Source organism: Leopardus geoffroyi, chromosome A2, assembly GCF_018350155.1.
Source record: "Leopardus geoffroyi isolate Oge1 chromosome A2, O.geoffroyi_Oge1_pat1.0, whole genome shotgun sequence".
NCBI classification, from domain to species: domain Eukaryota; kingdom Metazoa; phylum Chordata; class Mammalia; order Carnivora; family Felidae; genus Leopardus; species Leopardus geoffroyi.
This window is the reverse complement of record NC_059331.1, coordinates 25,974,223-25,992,446: the sequence shown is the minus strand read 5'-3', so window position 1 is coordinate 25,992,446 and position 18,224 is coordinate 25,974,223. Positions and strand designations below refer to the sequence as shown.

Genomic DNA, 18,224 nt, shown 5'->3' with positions numbered 1-18,224 from the left:
CAGGTGGTGGCAGAAGGGAAATGGTCCCCTGGCCTCGGTCATTTTTAGCAGCTGGAGGGCCAAGCCAGCCTGGCAACAGAAAGCTGGGAGGTAGAAGAAGGTGAGGGCAGGGATAACCTTTCCAAATGCAGCCACATCTGAGGAGTGAGGCAGAGAAAACACAAGCCCACGCCAGAGGTGCTGGGGGCCGGGGCTCAGTGACACAAAACAGACAGCCGAACGGCCCACCGAGGACAGTGAGGTCATTTTGAGGCTGACTCCCTCAGATCGGCAGAGAAGAGCGTGCAAGGAGGAAGTCAGCTTCCCCGGAACCAGAAACCATTGGGGTGCACAGGGTGGGCCTGGGAGGCGTCGCTTAGCTCTTCATCTTGGTGCTTACCAAGTCTTCCAGTAGAAGGCCTGGGTGCTGACAGGTCTCCTTTGTCAGAATGCCTTCAGAGCTGAGGCATGTGGTGGGATGCTGGCGGACTGGCCACCTCAGGTTGCTCATCTGCTCACTGCGTGATCCGGAACAAGAGTCTAGCCATCAGTTGCTTTATTTGGAAGATGACCACCTTTCCCACCAGTTCCCGGGAGGCCTCCAAGGACTCAGGGATGAGGAAGCACCAGCACAGGGACTGGCATGAAACTTGCACATTCATGGGAACAAAAAGCTTTTTAATGTTTATTTATTTTTGAGAGAGAGAGAGAGAGAGAGAGAACAGGTAGGGGAGGGGCAGAGGAGGGGGGGGGGACAGAGGATCTGAAGTGGGCTCTACGCTGACAGCAGAGCCCAATATGGGGCTTCAACTCATGAACCTTGAGATCATGACCTGAGGTGAAGTCGGACGCTAAACCAAATGAGCCTCCCTAAGCTCCCCAGTGCAAATAAATAAATAAATAAATAAATAAATAAATAAATAAATAAAAAGAAAGAAAAGAAAAAGATTAACATTAAGTCATTTTCAAACGCAACTCCCTTGGCTTTTTGGGATACATCACTCTGAGCAGGAGGATGGGAGGTAAAAGCAACTTAAGTTTAGTGTGTGGTTTTTTTTTTTTCCCAAAAATGGAAAATACATTTTAATTTTTAAAAATGACTGCACTCTGGGGCGTCTGGGTGGCTCAGTCAGTTAAGCGTCCAACTTTGGCTCAGGTCATGATCTCGCGTTTCTTGAGTTTGAGCCCCACGTCTGGCTCTGTGCTGACAGCTCAGAGCCTGGAGCCTGCTTCTGATTTTGTGTCTCCCTCTCTCTCCCTGTCCCTAGCTCCCCCCGCCCACCCCCCATCTCTCTCTCTAAGAATAAATAAACATTTAAAAAAATTTTTTTTAAACTGCATTCCATTAATTCTAAGATGCATTTTTTTTCTTTTTACATTTTAACATCTCGAAAACCCAGATGTGTCTTACTAATTGGTGACAGGTTGTAGCTTAATTGGTAACAGTTTTCTTTTATGGTACTATATAAAATAATGGTGCTTTTCAATCAGTGGCATCTTAGCCTTATGAAATGTGGTGCAAAACTGGTCTGTGCTCATTGCATGAAGTTTAGACCCACAGAAGTATACATAAAGGTTTCCTGAATTGTATGCTCCAGAAAACACTGCGCCCTAAGACGGCACACAGTGTGAAAGGGCCTGCTGCTGTTTTTGTTCTCTTTAATTGCCAGCAGATCTCCCATGAGCGGTCACCCACACCTCCTCCAGTGCACCAGAGCCAAATTCATGCTCACCTAAAGCCGGCAACACGTTACAAATTTCGTGATCAGACACCTTCTCCACCCCCAACCCCAGTCCACGTGCTGGCGCCTCCCCTGCTGCCCAGCCCCGTCTGGAGCCCAGTGCCCTGTGCCGACCAGAAGGTGTGGAGCTGAGGGAGTCAATGACTTAAGCTTTAAAAAAAAAAAAAAAAAAAAAAAAGGGTATGTTCTGTGTGGCTTGTAATTTTACTACTTGCAAGTGACAAAAATCAGGGAGGTGTGGGGCCTGAAGAGGGACAGCCGTGGCAAATCAGAAACGCGTGTCTTACGCAAGGGCAGGCTTTACTGCCCACGATATGATTTAGCAGATCCATCAGGACCTCACGCTCAGCTCTATGCCCACTTAACCCAAGTGGGAAGAAGGAGGTGTGGAGTTGCATGAGAAGCCCATGTCGACTCTGATGAAAGGTGGTGGCCGTCAGGAGCACTGGGCAGGGTAAGGTTCGGAGAACCACATTTTCAAAGGAGAAGGGGAAGGTGGCTCATCCAAGGCCATCTGACAAGTGATTGGCAGAAACAGGTATCCATCGGGTCTAACCTATCAGCAAGCAAATCTAGGGCTCTGTCCCCTATGCCACGTAGCCTCCAAGGGGATGCCCTCCTGCCCCCATCAGCAATGAACAAAATCTGTTCTGCCCTGAGCCTAGCTCCATGGCCTTCTGTAGATTACAAGTGCAGTACAAGACCGCGAGGGGAAGGAGGCGGGAAGCACACCAGCCTGGGGGCCCGCTGGCCATGAATGAGACTTCTGTTCGCCTGCCCTGTGCGTCTGGAATTTTGTATGAAAACAATGAACTGGAAGGAGGTGAAAGCATGTTCCCCAAAGCAAGGCTGCCACACACCCCTCCCTCGCTTTATAAAAGACCTGCTTTGTTTCAAGGAAGGCAAAGGAAAAGCTGGGGGATGTGCTTAGGTTTGGGGGAGTTCAGGAGTTTGGGGTTGACAAGCCAGAGCCTAGGAGGAGGCAGCTATCAGCAAAGTCAGGAGCCCAACCAGAACCTGGGATTTCAGGCTCTAAGGATCTTTGCAACTGCTCTCATATTTGTGTAATGCTTTACACAAACTTGCAAAATGCTTTCTCGGACACTTTCTCAGTAGAGCGAGAGCCTGGGGGAAGGACAAGGAACACTTCAGCCTTCTCGCTTGCTGTCTGGTGGTAGTGGTGTGCCACACACTGCGGTTTTCTGCTTTGTCCCTCACTGTCCCCATCGTTGGGAGTCTGGCAGACTGAGCTGGGGTCCTGGCTTCCCTGCCTGCTAGCTTCAGGACCTCGTGTGAGATAGATGGATTGTGGTGCCAGATGCAAAAGGGAGAGGGACAGTGGCTGCCCAGCAGGGTGGCTGTGAGGATTGAACGAGCCCCCGCAGTAGGGCGCCTGGCTTATGGCAAGAGCTCAGGTGATGGTAGGCCATTAGCTGCATGGCTCGTGACAGTTGGCAGTAAGGCTGGACACATAGCTTGGCCTGAAAGCATCTGGGTATGTTGCCTGGATGGAAGTACCATCCAGAGAAACAGGATGTGAGGTTTCACGGGTGGCCAGCATCACATCAGGCCGGCTGTGGATTGAGTAATGCTCTAGGGAGGAGGGGCCCACAGGGTAGGGCGGCGTGGGGGGCGCTGGTTGACGGAGTCCAAGGAGGTGTCTGGCTGTTCATTTAACTGTGACACACAAGCACTGAGATGAACTGAGGGCCAGATTATATCACTCCTCTTCCTCAACTCTCCCGAGTCCCCATCTCACTCAGAAGAACAGCTATAATCCTTACGGTGGCCTCTAGGGCCCAACACAGTTGGGTCCGCACTACCTTTCTGACCTCCCCTCTGGCCCCTCTCTTCCTTACTTCACTCTGCCCTGGCCACACTGAACTCGGCTTGCCCTGAAACATGACAAGCATGCTCCTGCCACAGGGCTCTTGCACATGCTGTACCCTCTGCCAGATGTTCATGCAGCTCCCTCCTTTCCTTCAGACTTCTGCTCAAATGCTGCCTTTTCGAAGAGGCCTTCTCTGACCACTTGATAGAAAATAGCAACCTGCCAGTGGGGTCCCCATCTACAGTTCCGTGCTGAATTTTCCTTTAGATCATTTATCAGACCACGACATACTTTATCATATATCCAAGTTTGTTAACTCTCTCGATCCCCATTAGAGTGTAAGTCCCATGAGGGCAAGGATTTTGTTTGGTTAACTTGCAAGTACTTAGAACTATGCCTAGCATGGAATGGGTGCTCAAAAAAAAAAAAAAAAAAAAAAATCTTGAATGAATAAACCACTGTTAAGAGAAGACAGCTAGCTGCCATACGGTGGTATGGCATGAGTCAGTTTTGGTTTCTAGAACTAACATTTGTTGGTAATACTTTGTGTCAGGCATTGAACTAAGCCCTTGACATGCATTAGCTTCTTTAACCAGGTACTATTATTATCCCATGTTATAGATGAGGAAAGTGGGTCTCAAAAGTTGGTCCCCTTACTCAGGTAGTAATGGCAGAGCCAGAAATAGGTCTAGTTCTGACAACCCCTGGGTGTGGATTCCTAGCTACACATGACACTTGTTCCATGACACCAGGACTCTGAAAGGATGGACACCAGGACTCCAGTAGACTTACAAGTGATCTGTGTCACTTCTTCATATTTGCCCACATTTATGAATTTTCTTTTGCAATAAGCAGTTATGACTTTTATAATCAGAAAAAGGAAAAGGTTGGGGCGCCTGGGTGGCTCAGTTGGTTAAGCGTCCGACTTCGGCTCAGGTCATGATCTCACGGTTCATGAGTTTGAGCCCCACGTCAGGCTCTGTGCAGACAGCTCGGAGTCTGGAACCTGCTTTGGGTTCTGTGTCTCCCTCTCTCTCTGCCCCTCCCCCACTCATGCTCTGTCTCTCTCTGTCTCTCAAAAATAAATAAATGTTAAAAAAAAAAAAAGGAAAAGGAAAAGGTTGATCTACCTGGTCCTCTGTCTACCAGGCATCAGCAAAACCTTGGGGATGCTACAAAGGGCAGTTGCGCACAGGTCTCCCGGGAGCCTCCGAATCCCCAAATCTCTGGGAACCTGGTTAGGAGCAAGAGGGAAGTGAAAACCCCAGCCACAGGTGATGACGGCAAGAAGACAGCTTTGGTGCCGGGGTGAGGAGTGCAGCGGCCACCAGGGGCAGCAAGAGATGAAAGGTGGAAGACAAACCTTCCTTCACAGGAGGCAATGTGTCTCCTGGCCTCTCCTGGCCTCTGGCACCACATCATAAAGATGCAATAAATGCCCAGCCCGAGGCTGGAATCTTTGCAAGGGACTGGAGAAGATAACACGGAAGGGGAACTTGGGTCCTTCCCCATGGGGATGCGAAAGCAGGGCCAACATGGAGGAAATCTGAAACTCTCAAGACAGGCTTCCCAGGGCCGCAGGGGCTGGAAGGCAGCAAGGGAGAGGGAGGCACAGCCCTGCCATCGGAGCTCACGGCTTAATGTGGGAGAGAAGCTACACTCAGGTAGGAAGGGTAACTCCGGGTTACACTCAGGTAACTCCAGGCATAGGAAGAGGGTCACAGAAAAAGTGCCTCAGGGGTTGAGAGCATGGATGCTGCCCAGGGAATTTTGGAAGGAGGCTGGCAGGGACTGAACAGAAACAGGAATGTCCTATGGCACTGCCTCATGACAAATTCCCTTTCTGCTTAGGCCAGTTTGCTGGCTCCTCACCACCCAAAGCATGAATCCTCCCTGCAGCGGGGGCAGCCTTTGCACAGTTTGGGTGCACACCCAGGTCCCTCTGCCTCAGCCATTTCTCCCACCTGAAATCCCCTGTTCCCGGTGTCGCCCAAACCCAGCTCTTCCCCCAGGGCAGCTCCAGTGTACACGAAAACAATTAAACACTTTCCTACCTTCCCCTTGCAATGCCTTTCTGTTATGGCCCCAATAAAATCTTTCCCGCCTGTCAAAGCCTGTTTGCAAGTCTTGCCCCCTTCCAATTTCTCAGGCTGCTCTTCAGAGAAGTCATTTGTTCCTGAAACAATGCGAGCCAACAACATGATTTGGTTGTTCAAATATCTAATGCTCCTTCAGTATGCATGGACCGGAAGCTATTTTGTTTGTTTTTAATGTTTATTTTAAGAGAGAGAGAGAGCATGAGCAAGGAAAGGGCAGAGAGAGAGAAGGAGAAAGAGAATCCCAAGCAGTTTCCATCCTCAGCACAGAGTCCAACACAGAGCTCAATCTCACGACTTCAAGATCAGGACCTGAGCCAATATCAAGAGTCAAATGCTTAACCCACTGAGCCACCCAGGTGCCCTGATAGGAAGCTGTTTTGAATTGACCAATCCCACCATGCTCAGCAGTTCAGATCCTTCTGAGAACCTTCTTGAAAACACTGAGGCACTGAGCATGGAGGGCAACCTTGTCACTTGAGAAGTGAGGGAGTCAAGCTCATTGGGCCTTGGGCCAGCTTGGAGAGGTGCATTCCAGTAACTGAAGAGCCCTCATGGAAAGAGTTGAGTCCTAGCTAGATCAAAACAAGGACAGATGCAGTTAGAGATTCAAGGACCTAGGATCCAGTGGCAAGGAATACTTGCCATTATAAGATGCTGCCCGATGAGGGAGCTAGAGAAAGGTGGGGAAGCATGTAAAGATTTGTCTTGGCCTCCGTTAGAAAACCCCAAATGTCCAACCGTTAGAACAGCCTCCGGTGGTCTAGGGAGACCTGAGAAAAATAAGGGCAACATGCTGAGGTTTTCATAAAGCTAGTCCATTTTCCTTTTTTGATACAGGTCCATAATCCAAAAGGCTCTGAAACCAAGTTTTCTGGTTTGGCACCAAAACTCATTTGGCAGAAAATCCTGTCCTGAACAGACATATAGTTATTTATAGCCTTATTGCACTTACATGCATCTTCACAGTGAAAAAAATTGAAGGTCTGACAATGCTAAGTGTCAGCAAAGGTGTAGAAAAACAATATAATTTATTATGGGTGGGACTGTGAAGATGCACATAAAACACCTAAAAAAATTTAAAAAGGCAAATGCATTTTTAATTTTTTTAGATGTTTTACATGCATTAAACTTAAAACATTAAGTTTTTAACGTTAATATAGTTGAATTTATTTTTACCTTCATAAGTTAACTCAACACCAAGGTCATAAAATTATTTGTCCCATCCTCTTTTTTCACTAATAATTTGCCTTTAATTTACTTGATGTTAATTATCTTAAATTTTTATTTTTAATTTATTTATTGTTTAATTTACACCCAAGTTAGCACATGTTGCAACAATGATTTCAGGAGTAGATTCCCTAAAGCCCCTTACCTATTTTAGCCCATGGCCCCTCCCAAAACCCCTCCAGCAACCCTGTTTGTTCTCCATATTTAAGAGTCTTTTATGTTTTGTCCTCCTCCCTGTTTTTATATTACTGTTGCTTCCCTTATGTTCATATGTTTTGTATCTTAAATTCCTCATAAGAGTGAAGTCATGTATTTGTCTTTCTCGGACTAAAATTTTTATTATTGTTTATTATTTAATGTTTATTTTTGAGCGAGAAAGAGACAGTGAGTGAACACTCAGAGTGTTCAGTGGCAGAGAGAGGGACAGAGGGTCCAAAGCGGGTTCCAAGCTGTCGGTACAGAGCCTGATGTGAAGCTTGAACTCACAAACAGTGAAATCATGACCTGAGCTGAATTTGTATGCTTAACTGACTGAGCCTCCCAGGCACCCCTATTTTTTTATTTTAGCAGACCGCGTAGGGGGACGGGGAACAGAGGGAAGGAGAGAATCTTAAGCAGGCTTCACGCTCAGCATAGCATCCGATGATCCCACCACCCTGGGACCCTGACCTGAGCCAAAATGAAAAGCCCGAGGCTCAACCAGCTGAGCCACCCACGCACCTACGCATTTGTTTTTTGTGTGTGTGTGTGTGTGTGTGTGTGTGTCTGTGCAGAAGATTGTTTTTTTTTTTTTTCTATACAGAAAACCAACTGTCCTCAAACTGTTCACTATTCTCCATGATTTATAATGCAATGAGACCTATATTACAACATACCAAGATTCCACAGTGGCTTGATTTCTGAGCTCTTTTGTTCTGCTGTATGTGGATATCTGTCTCTATCTCTGCTTTAATATTATTAGCATATAATATTATATGCTAAATCATTATAGCTTTCTTAGAAGCCTTGAAATTTGATGGAGCAAAGTCTGTCCCTTCTCTTTTGCAGAAGTTCTTGGTAATTGTTGAAACTTTAAATTTCCTCATAAATTTATCAGTTCTTTATGTATGCTGTCAAAGAAAAATCACATTGGAATTACATTTATAAATTAATTTTGGGAGAATTGACATCTTTAAGATACTGAGCCTTGCCCCTTCATGATCATAGCATATTTGTCTATTGATTCAAAGCTTTATTCCAGGTAGTTCATAGTTTCTGATGTTATCATACATAGGCCCTGTTTTTCCGTTTTATTGTAAAACTAGTTGTTACTGGCATTTAGCAACACTAGTGATATTTGTATGCGTATCTTACACTGAGCCACCTTTATTCAATTCTTTTAAGTCCTAATCATTCATGTCTTTAAGTTTTCTGTATAGATCATTAAAAGACCTGAGAATGACATATTTTTGTTTTCCTTTCTGGCCCCTATATTGCATTCTTATCCTGGATACGATTAGCTAATACGATGTCGAGGATTTTGGTAAGAATTAGTACTAAGTCCAATTCTTGACTTGAATAAAAATACTAAAAATGCCCACTCGAATAAAAATGCTACTTAAAAAAAGTATGATTGCTGTACATCTTAAAACACACTTAAAAAACTATTGTGGGAGGGGCACCTGGGTGGCTCAGTCGGTTGAGCGTCTGACTTCCAGCTTAGCTCATGATCTCACAGCTCGTGAGTTCGAGCCCCGCATCGGGCTCTGTGCTGACAGCTGGAGCCTGGAGACTGCTTCACATTCTGTGTCTCCCTCTCTCTCTGCCCCTAACCCACTCGCATTCTGTCTCTGTCTCTCTCAAAAATAAACAAATAAACATTAAAAAAATAAACTATTGTGGGAAATTTCAAACATATATAAAAGTAGAGCAAATAGTATAACGAATCCCCGTTACCCTTTCCAGTTTTGACAAATGGTGTTAATCTTTCTTCTACTTTGAATACTTTTGAAAAGAAGATACTCAGGACTTCCTATATCATATAGCATACATTTTTTTTAAAAGACTATTTTCTAGGGCAATTTTAGGTTCACAGCAAAATTGAGTGGACCATACCATGCCTTTTTTTTTAAATCTTGAGTTTTTTCCCTCTCAGTTTTCAATTTTATATCCTCATTCTTATTTTCTTCTTTCCCTCTCCCCCATCATTTCAACCATGCTATGCTATATTTTAGGTATCTGTGTAGGCCACCTTAAAACCTTGAGACAAAGCATTTATTATTGAATAAATGCTTATTCAGTACCTTTCTACTTGGTAATTGATAAAAACTAGGCCCAGCTTTTCTCATTGGAGTTTTTGTGTATACTTTAAATAAGGCCAAAAATCTGTAAAAAAAAAAACAAAGTCTTCCTGTACCGTCAAATTTACATCCATGGCAAGAGAATGTTTGCTGGGACTAATCGATTTCATTCCAGATCAGTGAGCACACCATCATACTATCCACCAGTGACTACCACTAACAACTAGAAAGTAGTGTTTCAAGTCCACCTTAAGACGATTTCTACTTCCTTTATCCAATGAGTATTTGTTGGGTATTGAATATGTGCTAGGCACTGTACTAAGCTCTAAATGCACCGAAGTGAGTTAAGCCCCAGGAGTCTAGTGGTGGAAGGCAAAGAAGGAAAAAGCAATTACAGCGTAGGGAAGGAGGGGTAAGCTATGAGAGCTGCACCCAGCCCAGAGTTACCATTAAAACCTATTCCCTTAGTTTTTCACATAATGGTTGAAGATGGACATAGTTAGTTTTAAAATATCTACTTTGAGAAATCTTGATAAAAGCTTCTGAACTTAGCTTACAGGTATGACAGTTACCTTGAGGAAGCACAAGCTTGAGAATTCATCACCCAAAGAAATACATTTCCTAAGTGCTGTCTTGTTTTGGACTTTCTACAACTCATTTAGAATCAATAAAATCAATGAAATGAGGGAAAGATGTAGTTCTTATAAAAGCCTTCTTAATTTGTCTGTTTTGATACATTTCATAAAGTCTGCCAACAATCTAGGTTTCCTAACAAGAAATTAGGTGAGGAATCAGTCTCCAAACTGGCTCCCAGTGACCCCTGCTGCTTCTTAGTATCCATGCCCTTGATTAACCCTCCCAAACTGTAACTGGGTTAGTCTGTGTAACCAACCAAATATAGCAGAGTGATGGTGTGTCACTTTAGAGATTCAAAAGACTTCCATCACTTGTTCTGGGGAAAAGCCAGCTGCTGTGTCTGAGTGGCCCTATGGTGAGGAACTGAAGCCTTAGGCTAACAGCCACCTGAATGAGCTTAGAAAGGAATCTTCCAGGCCCAGCTTGATTGCGACTTCATGAGACCCTGGTCCAGAATTGTCCAGCTCCTGGGTCCTCAGAAACTGATAAGAAAATTTGCTATTTTGGGATGCCTTGGTGGCTCAGTTGGTTGAGTGTCTGGTTCAGGTCGTGATCCCAGGGTCATGGGATCAGGGCCTGTATCAGGCTCTGCACTGAGTGTGGAGCCTGCTTAAGATTCTCTCTCTCTCTCTCTCTCTCTCTCTCTCTCTCTCTCTCTCTCTCTCCCTCTCTCTCTCCCTCTCCCTCTCTCTCTCTCTCTCCCCCCCTTCCCTCCCTCCCTCTGCCCCTCTCCCCCGCTTGTGCATGCTCTCTAAAATAAAAAAAAATTTTAATAAATCTTTAAAAAATAAAAAAAGTAAATAAATAAATGTCTGTTATTTAAGCTGATAAATCTGGGGCTAATTTGTTATAGGACAATGCATAACAAATAGATTTTGAGACCAGAAAAACAAATGTTATTTTAAGTATTCAAAGACAGATAACTTGAGCACGCAGAAGGTACTATTTTCTCCAGGTGCTATCAGGGCACTTCATCATCTTCACCGAAAATAAGGGCTTTATGTGGACACAACACGTATGTAATTCGCCCACCACCTAATTTAAAATAGAAAGCTTTTCTCAGGTGCCTGTGTGTCTCAGTCGGTTGAGTGTCCCAACTTCAGCTCAGGTCATGATCTTATGAGTTCTTGAGTGAGTTTGAGCCCAGCACTGGGCTCTGTGCTCTCAGCACCAAGCCTGCTTTGGATCCTCGTGTCTCCCTCTCTCTCTGTCCCTCCCTCACTCATGCTCTCTCTCTTAAAAATAAACATTAAAAAAATATATATAAAGCTTTTCTTTTTTCTAAAGTTGCATGACTTAACAAATGGATTCATGGATTCTCTAAGATATAATGGACCTATTCATCATATCATTTTCTCAGAGCAAAAAGGTCCATTCCTTTGATTACAACTTGTACAACGTAACAGACAAATGGATTTGAAGAATCACGTCAGATATGCTGGCTATGTAGTATTTGGAGTGATCCTTTTGGTGTGGAAACTCTTACCTATCACTTTAGTTTATTTCTGCAGTCAGAAATCCTACAAATGACCTTGTAAAGTAAACCGTTTTATAGTTGCAGAGAGAGAGAAAGAGAGAGAAATGTTCCGAGAAAATGACAGGATAAACATCTCATGGTTTTGTTTTTGTGGGGTTTTTTTTTTTTTTTTTTTTTGCATCAAATGTTTATTGAACTCCCCTAAAGACACAGACATGGTGCTAGACACCAGGGATTTGCAAATAAATAAAAATTGGCCTCTGCTGTCAAAGAGGTTTAGACCCAACAGGAAAGGCAGGCATGTAAACAGATAAGAATATGAAGCAAGCCATGGTACAAAAGGTACAGAGGAGGAGTCCAGGATGAAGTGCCCACGTCTGCCTGGGAGGGTCAGGGACAGGCTCCTGTGTTGGGCACAAACATTCAAATGGAGTGCAGCATTGACCCACAGGTACAATTTGAACATCCATCTCAAACTGCTTGAAACTTAAATATGGTATTGATGAAAATCAGACCATTGTCCAACATTAGGGGTTAAATATTTAGCTGGTGTTGCATGGATTAAAACATGTACATGCTGAAGCACTGATAAGAAAAAACATCTGGTGTGTTAGGATCAGCTAAGAGGGAAATGGGGCTGTGGGGAGGTGTAGAGGTGCCCCCTAGAAGGTGCTGGCTCCCACAGCTCCAGTCATCGATTTTTTAAAAATGTGATTAACTACATGAAGTGCAAAGTTACAATGTCCAACTTTAAAATGATACCAAATTTAGTTTGTAGAAGCAAAGGTGATCAGCTTTATATATACTGACTTTTTAAGGGGAATAAAAATTTGATCAAAAATATCCACGTTAACTCTTTACACTTAGTTAAGGAGTACATGGTGGGGAGGGGGTGGGGGGCACTGTGCGATGGAAGTGGTCAAAAAAGCATAGGCTAATTACCTCAGAGCAAGTTTTCAACCAAAATCACAATGGCATAACTATGCAAAGATTTGATAAATAGTGAAGTAATATATGGCAGAAACCTGGGATTCAAGGAGTGGAAATGGCTGAGGTTTTTAATGCCTTTGGTGCTCCTTCCCCGGCTGCTTGAAGAGCCTGGCACCAGGAAGTGTTCCCAGCCTCACACAAATGGATCCCTGCCATTTAAGAGGGCAGGTATGCTGTTCAAGCAGGTGTGCCTGCTTCAAATTCTATGTGGAACACGATGATGGGATGACTACACACATAAGAATTCAGGATAAAAAACAAAAAACAAACAAAAAAGCCCCTGTGGGCTGTGATTTCACAGAGTGGAGGTTTTAATCTCTGCTAAATGAAGTCTGGCTACCTAGATGTACTTGGGCCAATTTAAGAGGCCAGAAAGAAAAGATGAAGTGAAGAGTGTCTGTGGACAGTGGAAGAAGCACAACCAGCAAAAGTTCTTTTACTCCCCCACCCCCACCCCCACCCCCAGTCCCTTCGGCTTTTCACTTATTTTCAATGTTCTTGTCTTTTTCATAGGCTTGATCTCAGTGTCCTTGCATGACAGGGGTAGTAAATTATGTATTACAAGATCTGGGCTGAAACATGCTTAATCTTTAGGAAGAAACATAGAGGTGCTTAATCTCCTGAATGAGCAGCACTCTAAACACTGTAAACACATGAAGTAAGATATGGTGAACGTGTGCTGCCATGTGCAAGGGATTATTGATTAGTGCCTCCATCCAATCCATGCCCCAGCCCATTCATGGAAGATTACTTTCAAAGAACCTGTCTGGTTATGATACTTCACAGGCTTTAAAAAAAAAAGCAGGGGCGGGGAGCCTACTTGGCTCAGTAAGTTAAGCATCCGACTCTCGATTTGGGCTCAGGTCATGATCTCACGGTTTATGGGTTGGAGCCTGTGTCAGGCTCTGCACTGACAGCAGAGAGCCTGCTTGGAATTCTCTCCCTCTCTCTCTCTGCCCCTACCCTGTTCATGTGCCTCCTCGTTGTCTGAAAATAAATAAACGTTAAAAAAAAAAACCTTTATATTAAAAAAACAACAACACTCAACCCTAACCTGTTACTTGGAAGGTAGAGTTCAGACCATTTAACAGGGCAAAATTCCAGGAAAGTAAAAATGCTTTCCAATCACAATGTCTTTTCTAGGAAAATCAGTCTCAGATCTTAATGGTTTTGCAAAGCTAGGTACTTCGAGAAAAACCAGTCCTGTTACCCTGACTTCCTAGAAGGAAAACTCACCTTTGGCTCCATAGCCAGATGTCTCTGGCTTGGATGGCTGGGTGGCTGAAAGTGATAGGAAATGTGAGAGGACCTCCTCAACGGTCCCACCGGCTCCTACATCTTCCTCTAGTGTATGGTATTGTAAACGCTGACTTCCTTGCCTTTATTTCCCCTCTACCCCAAAAGCTTTGTGATGAGAGGGGCTGAGTAATGTCAGGACATAGCAGAGTGCCTCATTCTAGTCACTCAATAAATATTTGCTAAATGAATGGATATAAAACCATCAAAGTCTGGAGATACAAAATGGAGTAGCAAAAAAAGAAGTAATCCCCTTGATTCACAACTCTGTAACAATTATTCTGACTTGGAGTCAAAAATTCTCTGGATTTTTTTCCCCAGATAGGCAAAAAGGTGAAAATGGATGGCTAGCTAAGGCCTCTTCCAGCATTCTACATACACGCATGCACAAAGCACGTTTAAAATTGTATGACTAATTTTGAAATGAATACACCAGAATTCATAAGTGCAAATGAACATTAGTTCCTTTAAATGTAGGTACTTTGACAAGTTAGTTATTCAATTATGAAAACCAATTTGGAATTCTGGAGAATTCTTTTTGTTTCTAATTTAAAGCAAAACCAAATATAGCTTTTTAAAAATTCACAAAAGTAATATATATTTGCTACTAAAAACAAATCAGAAATCATAAAAGGAGAAGATAACCTACCTACAATCATACTGACAAAACCACTACTTAGCTTGAGTGTAAATCTGAGTCCTCTATAAACATATCCTATCTGTCTACATTGTTTCTTTATAAAACCAGCTTTATTCCACACTGGCAACTTCTCGCTTTTACCTTAATATAGTATGAGTATCTTCTCATATTTTGCAAGCACAGTAATCTATTGGGTGGCAATATCAATTTATTTAACCAATGACCCACTCCTGGATATTTAGGTTATTTACCCATCACTATTACCAAAAAAAAAAAAAAAAAAAAAAAAAAAAAAGCTACATTAAATGTCCTGGTAATTACCATTTAGTGCACACATATTATGTTCTCAGAACTTCCAGAAGTGAATTTTTTGAAACAAGGCTGTACATTTGTAACAAAGTTGATTTGTAGGTAGTTTGTATGTAGCAGATCTCCATCTTTTGACAGTAGATATAGCCACTGGAAGGAGCCAAGAGTCAGCTGGGGTTGAATCTGGTGATTACAGTCAGAGATCAAGGGAGGCAATACTATTTTTAGTTGCAAGCCTCTGACTATTCAGCAGCGTGACAGGTTTTCACATGTGACTCAATGTGGCTCTGAAGGCAGTTGCAACAGGAATTCCAAACTGTTGTAAGCTTTGGCTCATTATCAAACTAAGCATATTACTCCCAAAGACAAAACCATGAAGGGGACACACAGAGCTAGGTGATGCCACTTTCTCAGGATTCCTAACGCTGCAGTTACATCTCGTTCACATGCACAGAAAGTCTCAATAGTTGGGTCAATTCATTTAAAGAGTTGACTGGTTCACTTAAAACTTACATATTGGCAGCTTTTCCAGTGTGACATTCTCATAAACTCTCATTACCACTTGGATGACACTCCACGTGTATCATCTTTTTAATTTTCATACTACCACTAAACACATAGATATTATTCTCTCCATTTTATACACAAGGAAATGGAGGCTCAGAGAAGATAAGTGATTTGCCCAAGGCAGCAGAGCTGATAAAAGGCAGAGCCAGGATGCCAATAAGGATCTGTTTAGCTTCACCAGCCACATTCCTTTCCTTTTCTGAGCCAGCCATGTAGCACCTCTGAGTAATTCTTCAATGTATCATTACAGGGTTGTTCAATCTTAACTACTACGATTAACATTTCTTAATGACTATCACTACCAGTGAACAATCCTATTCTTTATTTAACCTGGAAGTGAACTAAACGAAACTGGAGGTATTGCTTATGAATAGGCTCATTCATATTCTTAAGAAAAACTGGCAGTAACTACAAAAAACCATTAATTCAATTTGAATAAAGTGAATATTGATACTAGACTTTACATTTAAAGAGACTTGTCTGGCAAGTGAGTCACGTTTTAACAATAACCATAGTAAAAGGGGAAAAATTAGAGCAGCAAGTTAAATAAAAGGCTAATAAAACTTGAAGGCAACAGCTCAGTGTTTTCTTTTAACCCCTGAAGAACACCAAATATATATTACAGTGCATAAAGAGTCATTTCAAGAAACGACTATTAACAATCTAACAGTAGAGTCAACACTAAGAATTTCAATGATATCCAACTCAAAAATGCATAGGGAGAGTAAAGTTATTTTATTAAATCATGCACATCACGTGTGTTAGTGCAAATAGTTTAATCTGTACTCCAGAAATTCTATTGTACTTTATATCTTTACAAAATAGATTTAAAACAATTATTTACTTTAAAAAATGTAATTCTGAAGTTAAGCATTTCAGAACAATATTTGCAATAACCTATATACAAGAGGTACTGGGTACCACTGGCATATTAGCATTCTGTGGTGGAGTGGCTTCCTGCAACAGAAAATGATGAAATGAACTATATGACAGCATTTTCTACAAGTCATTGGTGACTAATTCCTCCATAAATCTAGTGATACTCCCAACAGCAAATCCCAAATAGCTTAAAATATAACCTTTAAAGTATAAACAACGACTGCCAAACATCACAAGGCAAATTATATCCTAAACTTCTATTTCAACACTTGGCTAGGCCTGTGGATGGCCACAGAACATTCGAGCCAATTCACTGACATTCCCTCCCAGTTGCGCTGACTGAAAAATTTAACTAGGTGATACTTTAGGATATTCTATGACCTAAATAAATTTTATTGACATAACTGTGGTGCCGCACAAAACCATAGCTAAACTTTCACTTCTGTGTTTTAAATTTATAACATCAAGCAGTGTTTTTAGGTGCTTCACTGTGCATGGAACACTACTAATCTTGGGAATAATGCTTCTTGTAAACAGAATGTCCCAATTAACAACAGTAAAAAGAAAATAACCATTTGCATACCCGACCAGGAAATCTGTTGGTAGGTAACAACAGCTCACCGTGAACATGAATTAGCTTTGAAATATCATAACCAAATTAAGTCAGTAAAAGCTTATCTAAAGAGATATTAATTCTTTCTTCAATTAAACATGCTTGGAGGAAGAGATGATAGAAAAAAAAAATCATGCTTCCTAAAATGCTGTATATGAGAAAGTAACTTGGCTTTTAAAGAAAATATCTCTTTAAATACATGAGGTTTAATAAATTGCATTCCAATTGACTCAACAGTTTGGTTTACTGCACTGAAATTGTAGAATTACTGTTTTTGCTCCCAGAAATACTTCAGTTTGCTCAAGAAAATACACACTCTCATGGAAAGTTTTTCAAAGTTGATGTCCTCCACATCGTCAAGTCACATTAAGGCTGAACAAGCGTGCACATATTCCCCAAATTATCACTAGAACAGAATATTTTCCAAGTGTATTTCTTCTTAAAAAAAAAAAAAAAGAAAGAAAAAGAAAGAAAGAAAGAAAATCCACGCAAATAGTTGTCTCTAAGTCTTGTTCCCAATAGCTCAGTGGTTTTATAACAAGTAAAAATGGCGTAAATATGTAAAAAATATATATATATGTGTATATATTTCAAACTGATAGGCACTGAGCACACAGGGCCTCTCTTCCCATGTATGTGTTGGTTGTTTGGTTTGGGTAGTTATCGAATCAGAAAAATGAATTATCTGGCCATTAGAATTCAGAGTAAAATACCCATAAATTTAATGTTATAAATAATTTGGTGTACCAAGAAGCCTACTTTAGGCCACCATAATATTCAGAATCTCAACATACTAATTTAAAAATTACATGAAAAATTGCAAGCAAATTATTGCTTACAGTAGAATAAAGTCACAATTTTATATCCTCTTTATAGATAGATACATTTTATATAAGTTAAAGCAATGACCCTACAGCTGTATTCTTGCACTTCTGCTGTCTTAAGAGGTAAAAAGGAAGAAAATGGTTCTGTTTGTCCCCAGCATGAGTGTGATGCCAGCTTCTAAAGGGAGGACGGTGTACGGACTCAAGAAACGCTCTCATGGAGAAGCTCTGGCCAGACCTGGCACGTACAGCACGATGGCTGTCACCGCAACCAGGGCAGCCAACATGGGCATCCAGGGCCAGGGTTTCTGTGTGGAAAGAAACCGAGAGTCAATATCACATTCTTCCCTCTCTTTTCATACCTACTAACCCCTTGGTTCCAGAGAGTCCTGAATACTTAACAGAATATTAGAAAAACCTTATCTTTGCATAAGAATAAATTTTAAAAAGAGAAGAAAACAGGTGAGGGAGTGCAGGTGTGAGGAGAACCATTATAGCAGGAACGCTTTTAGAGGACCATTGTGTGGAAGCCACGTACAGCTCAGGAAAGTCTTGAGCAGTTTTCAATTTTGTTACAGTTGAAACCTAACAGTGACCCCTAAGAAACCCTGTGGGCTCAGCCTGCTTTATTTACTCCAGTGTCCAAATACTGCAACTAACTGATGTACACAGATGCCTGGAATATAAGTCTGCTTAAAATGTTTATTTCTTCTTCTTTGCTTTTTAATGTTTATTTCTTGATAAAAACCAGATTTCTATGTGGGGATAGTTTTACAGAAGGAGCTGGTGGGTAAGGTGATAGAAAGAAAATGGTCTAAGCTTTGATCCTCTAATTT

At 42.1% G+C, this 18,224-nt stretch overlaps 1 protein-coding gene across 36 annotated transcripts in view; it reads right to left on the bottom strand.

Annotated features, from left to right (window-relative positions):
* Window positions 1-15,784: 15,784 nt before the first annotated feature.
* The window catches only part of LOC123605781 (sarcolemma associated protein), a 149,949-nt gene continuing 147,509 nt past the window's right edge, over window positions 15,785-18,224 (bottom strand). For 20 of the 36 annotated variants that reach the window (XM_045493299.1, XM_045493318.1, XM_045493306.1 and 17 more), the window contains one exon: window positions 15,785-17,696. In XM_045493299.1, coding sequence (XP_045349255.1) covers window positions 17,604-17,696 — 93 coding nt within the window. In that variant the 3' untranslated portion in view covers window positions 15,785-17,603. The remainder of the gene's footprint in view (window positions 17,697-18,224) is intronic. The other 16 variants (XM_045493301.1, XM_045493320.1, XM_045493302.1 and 13 more) reach the window with 1 other exon arrangement.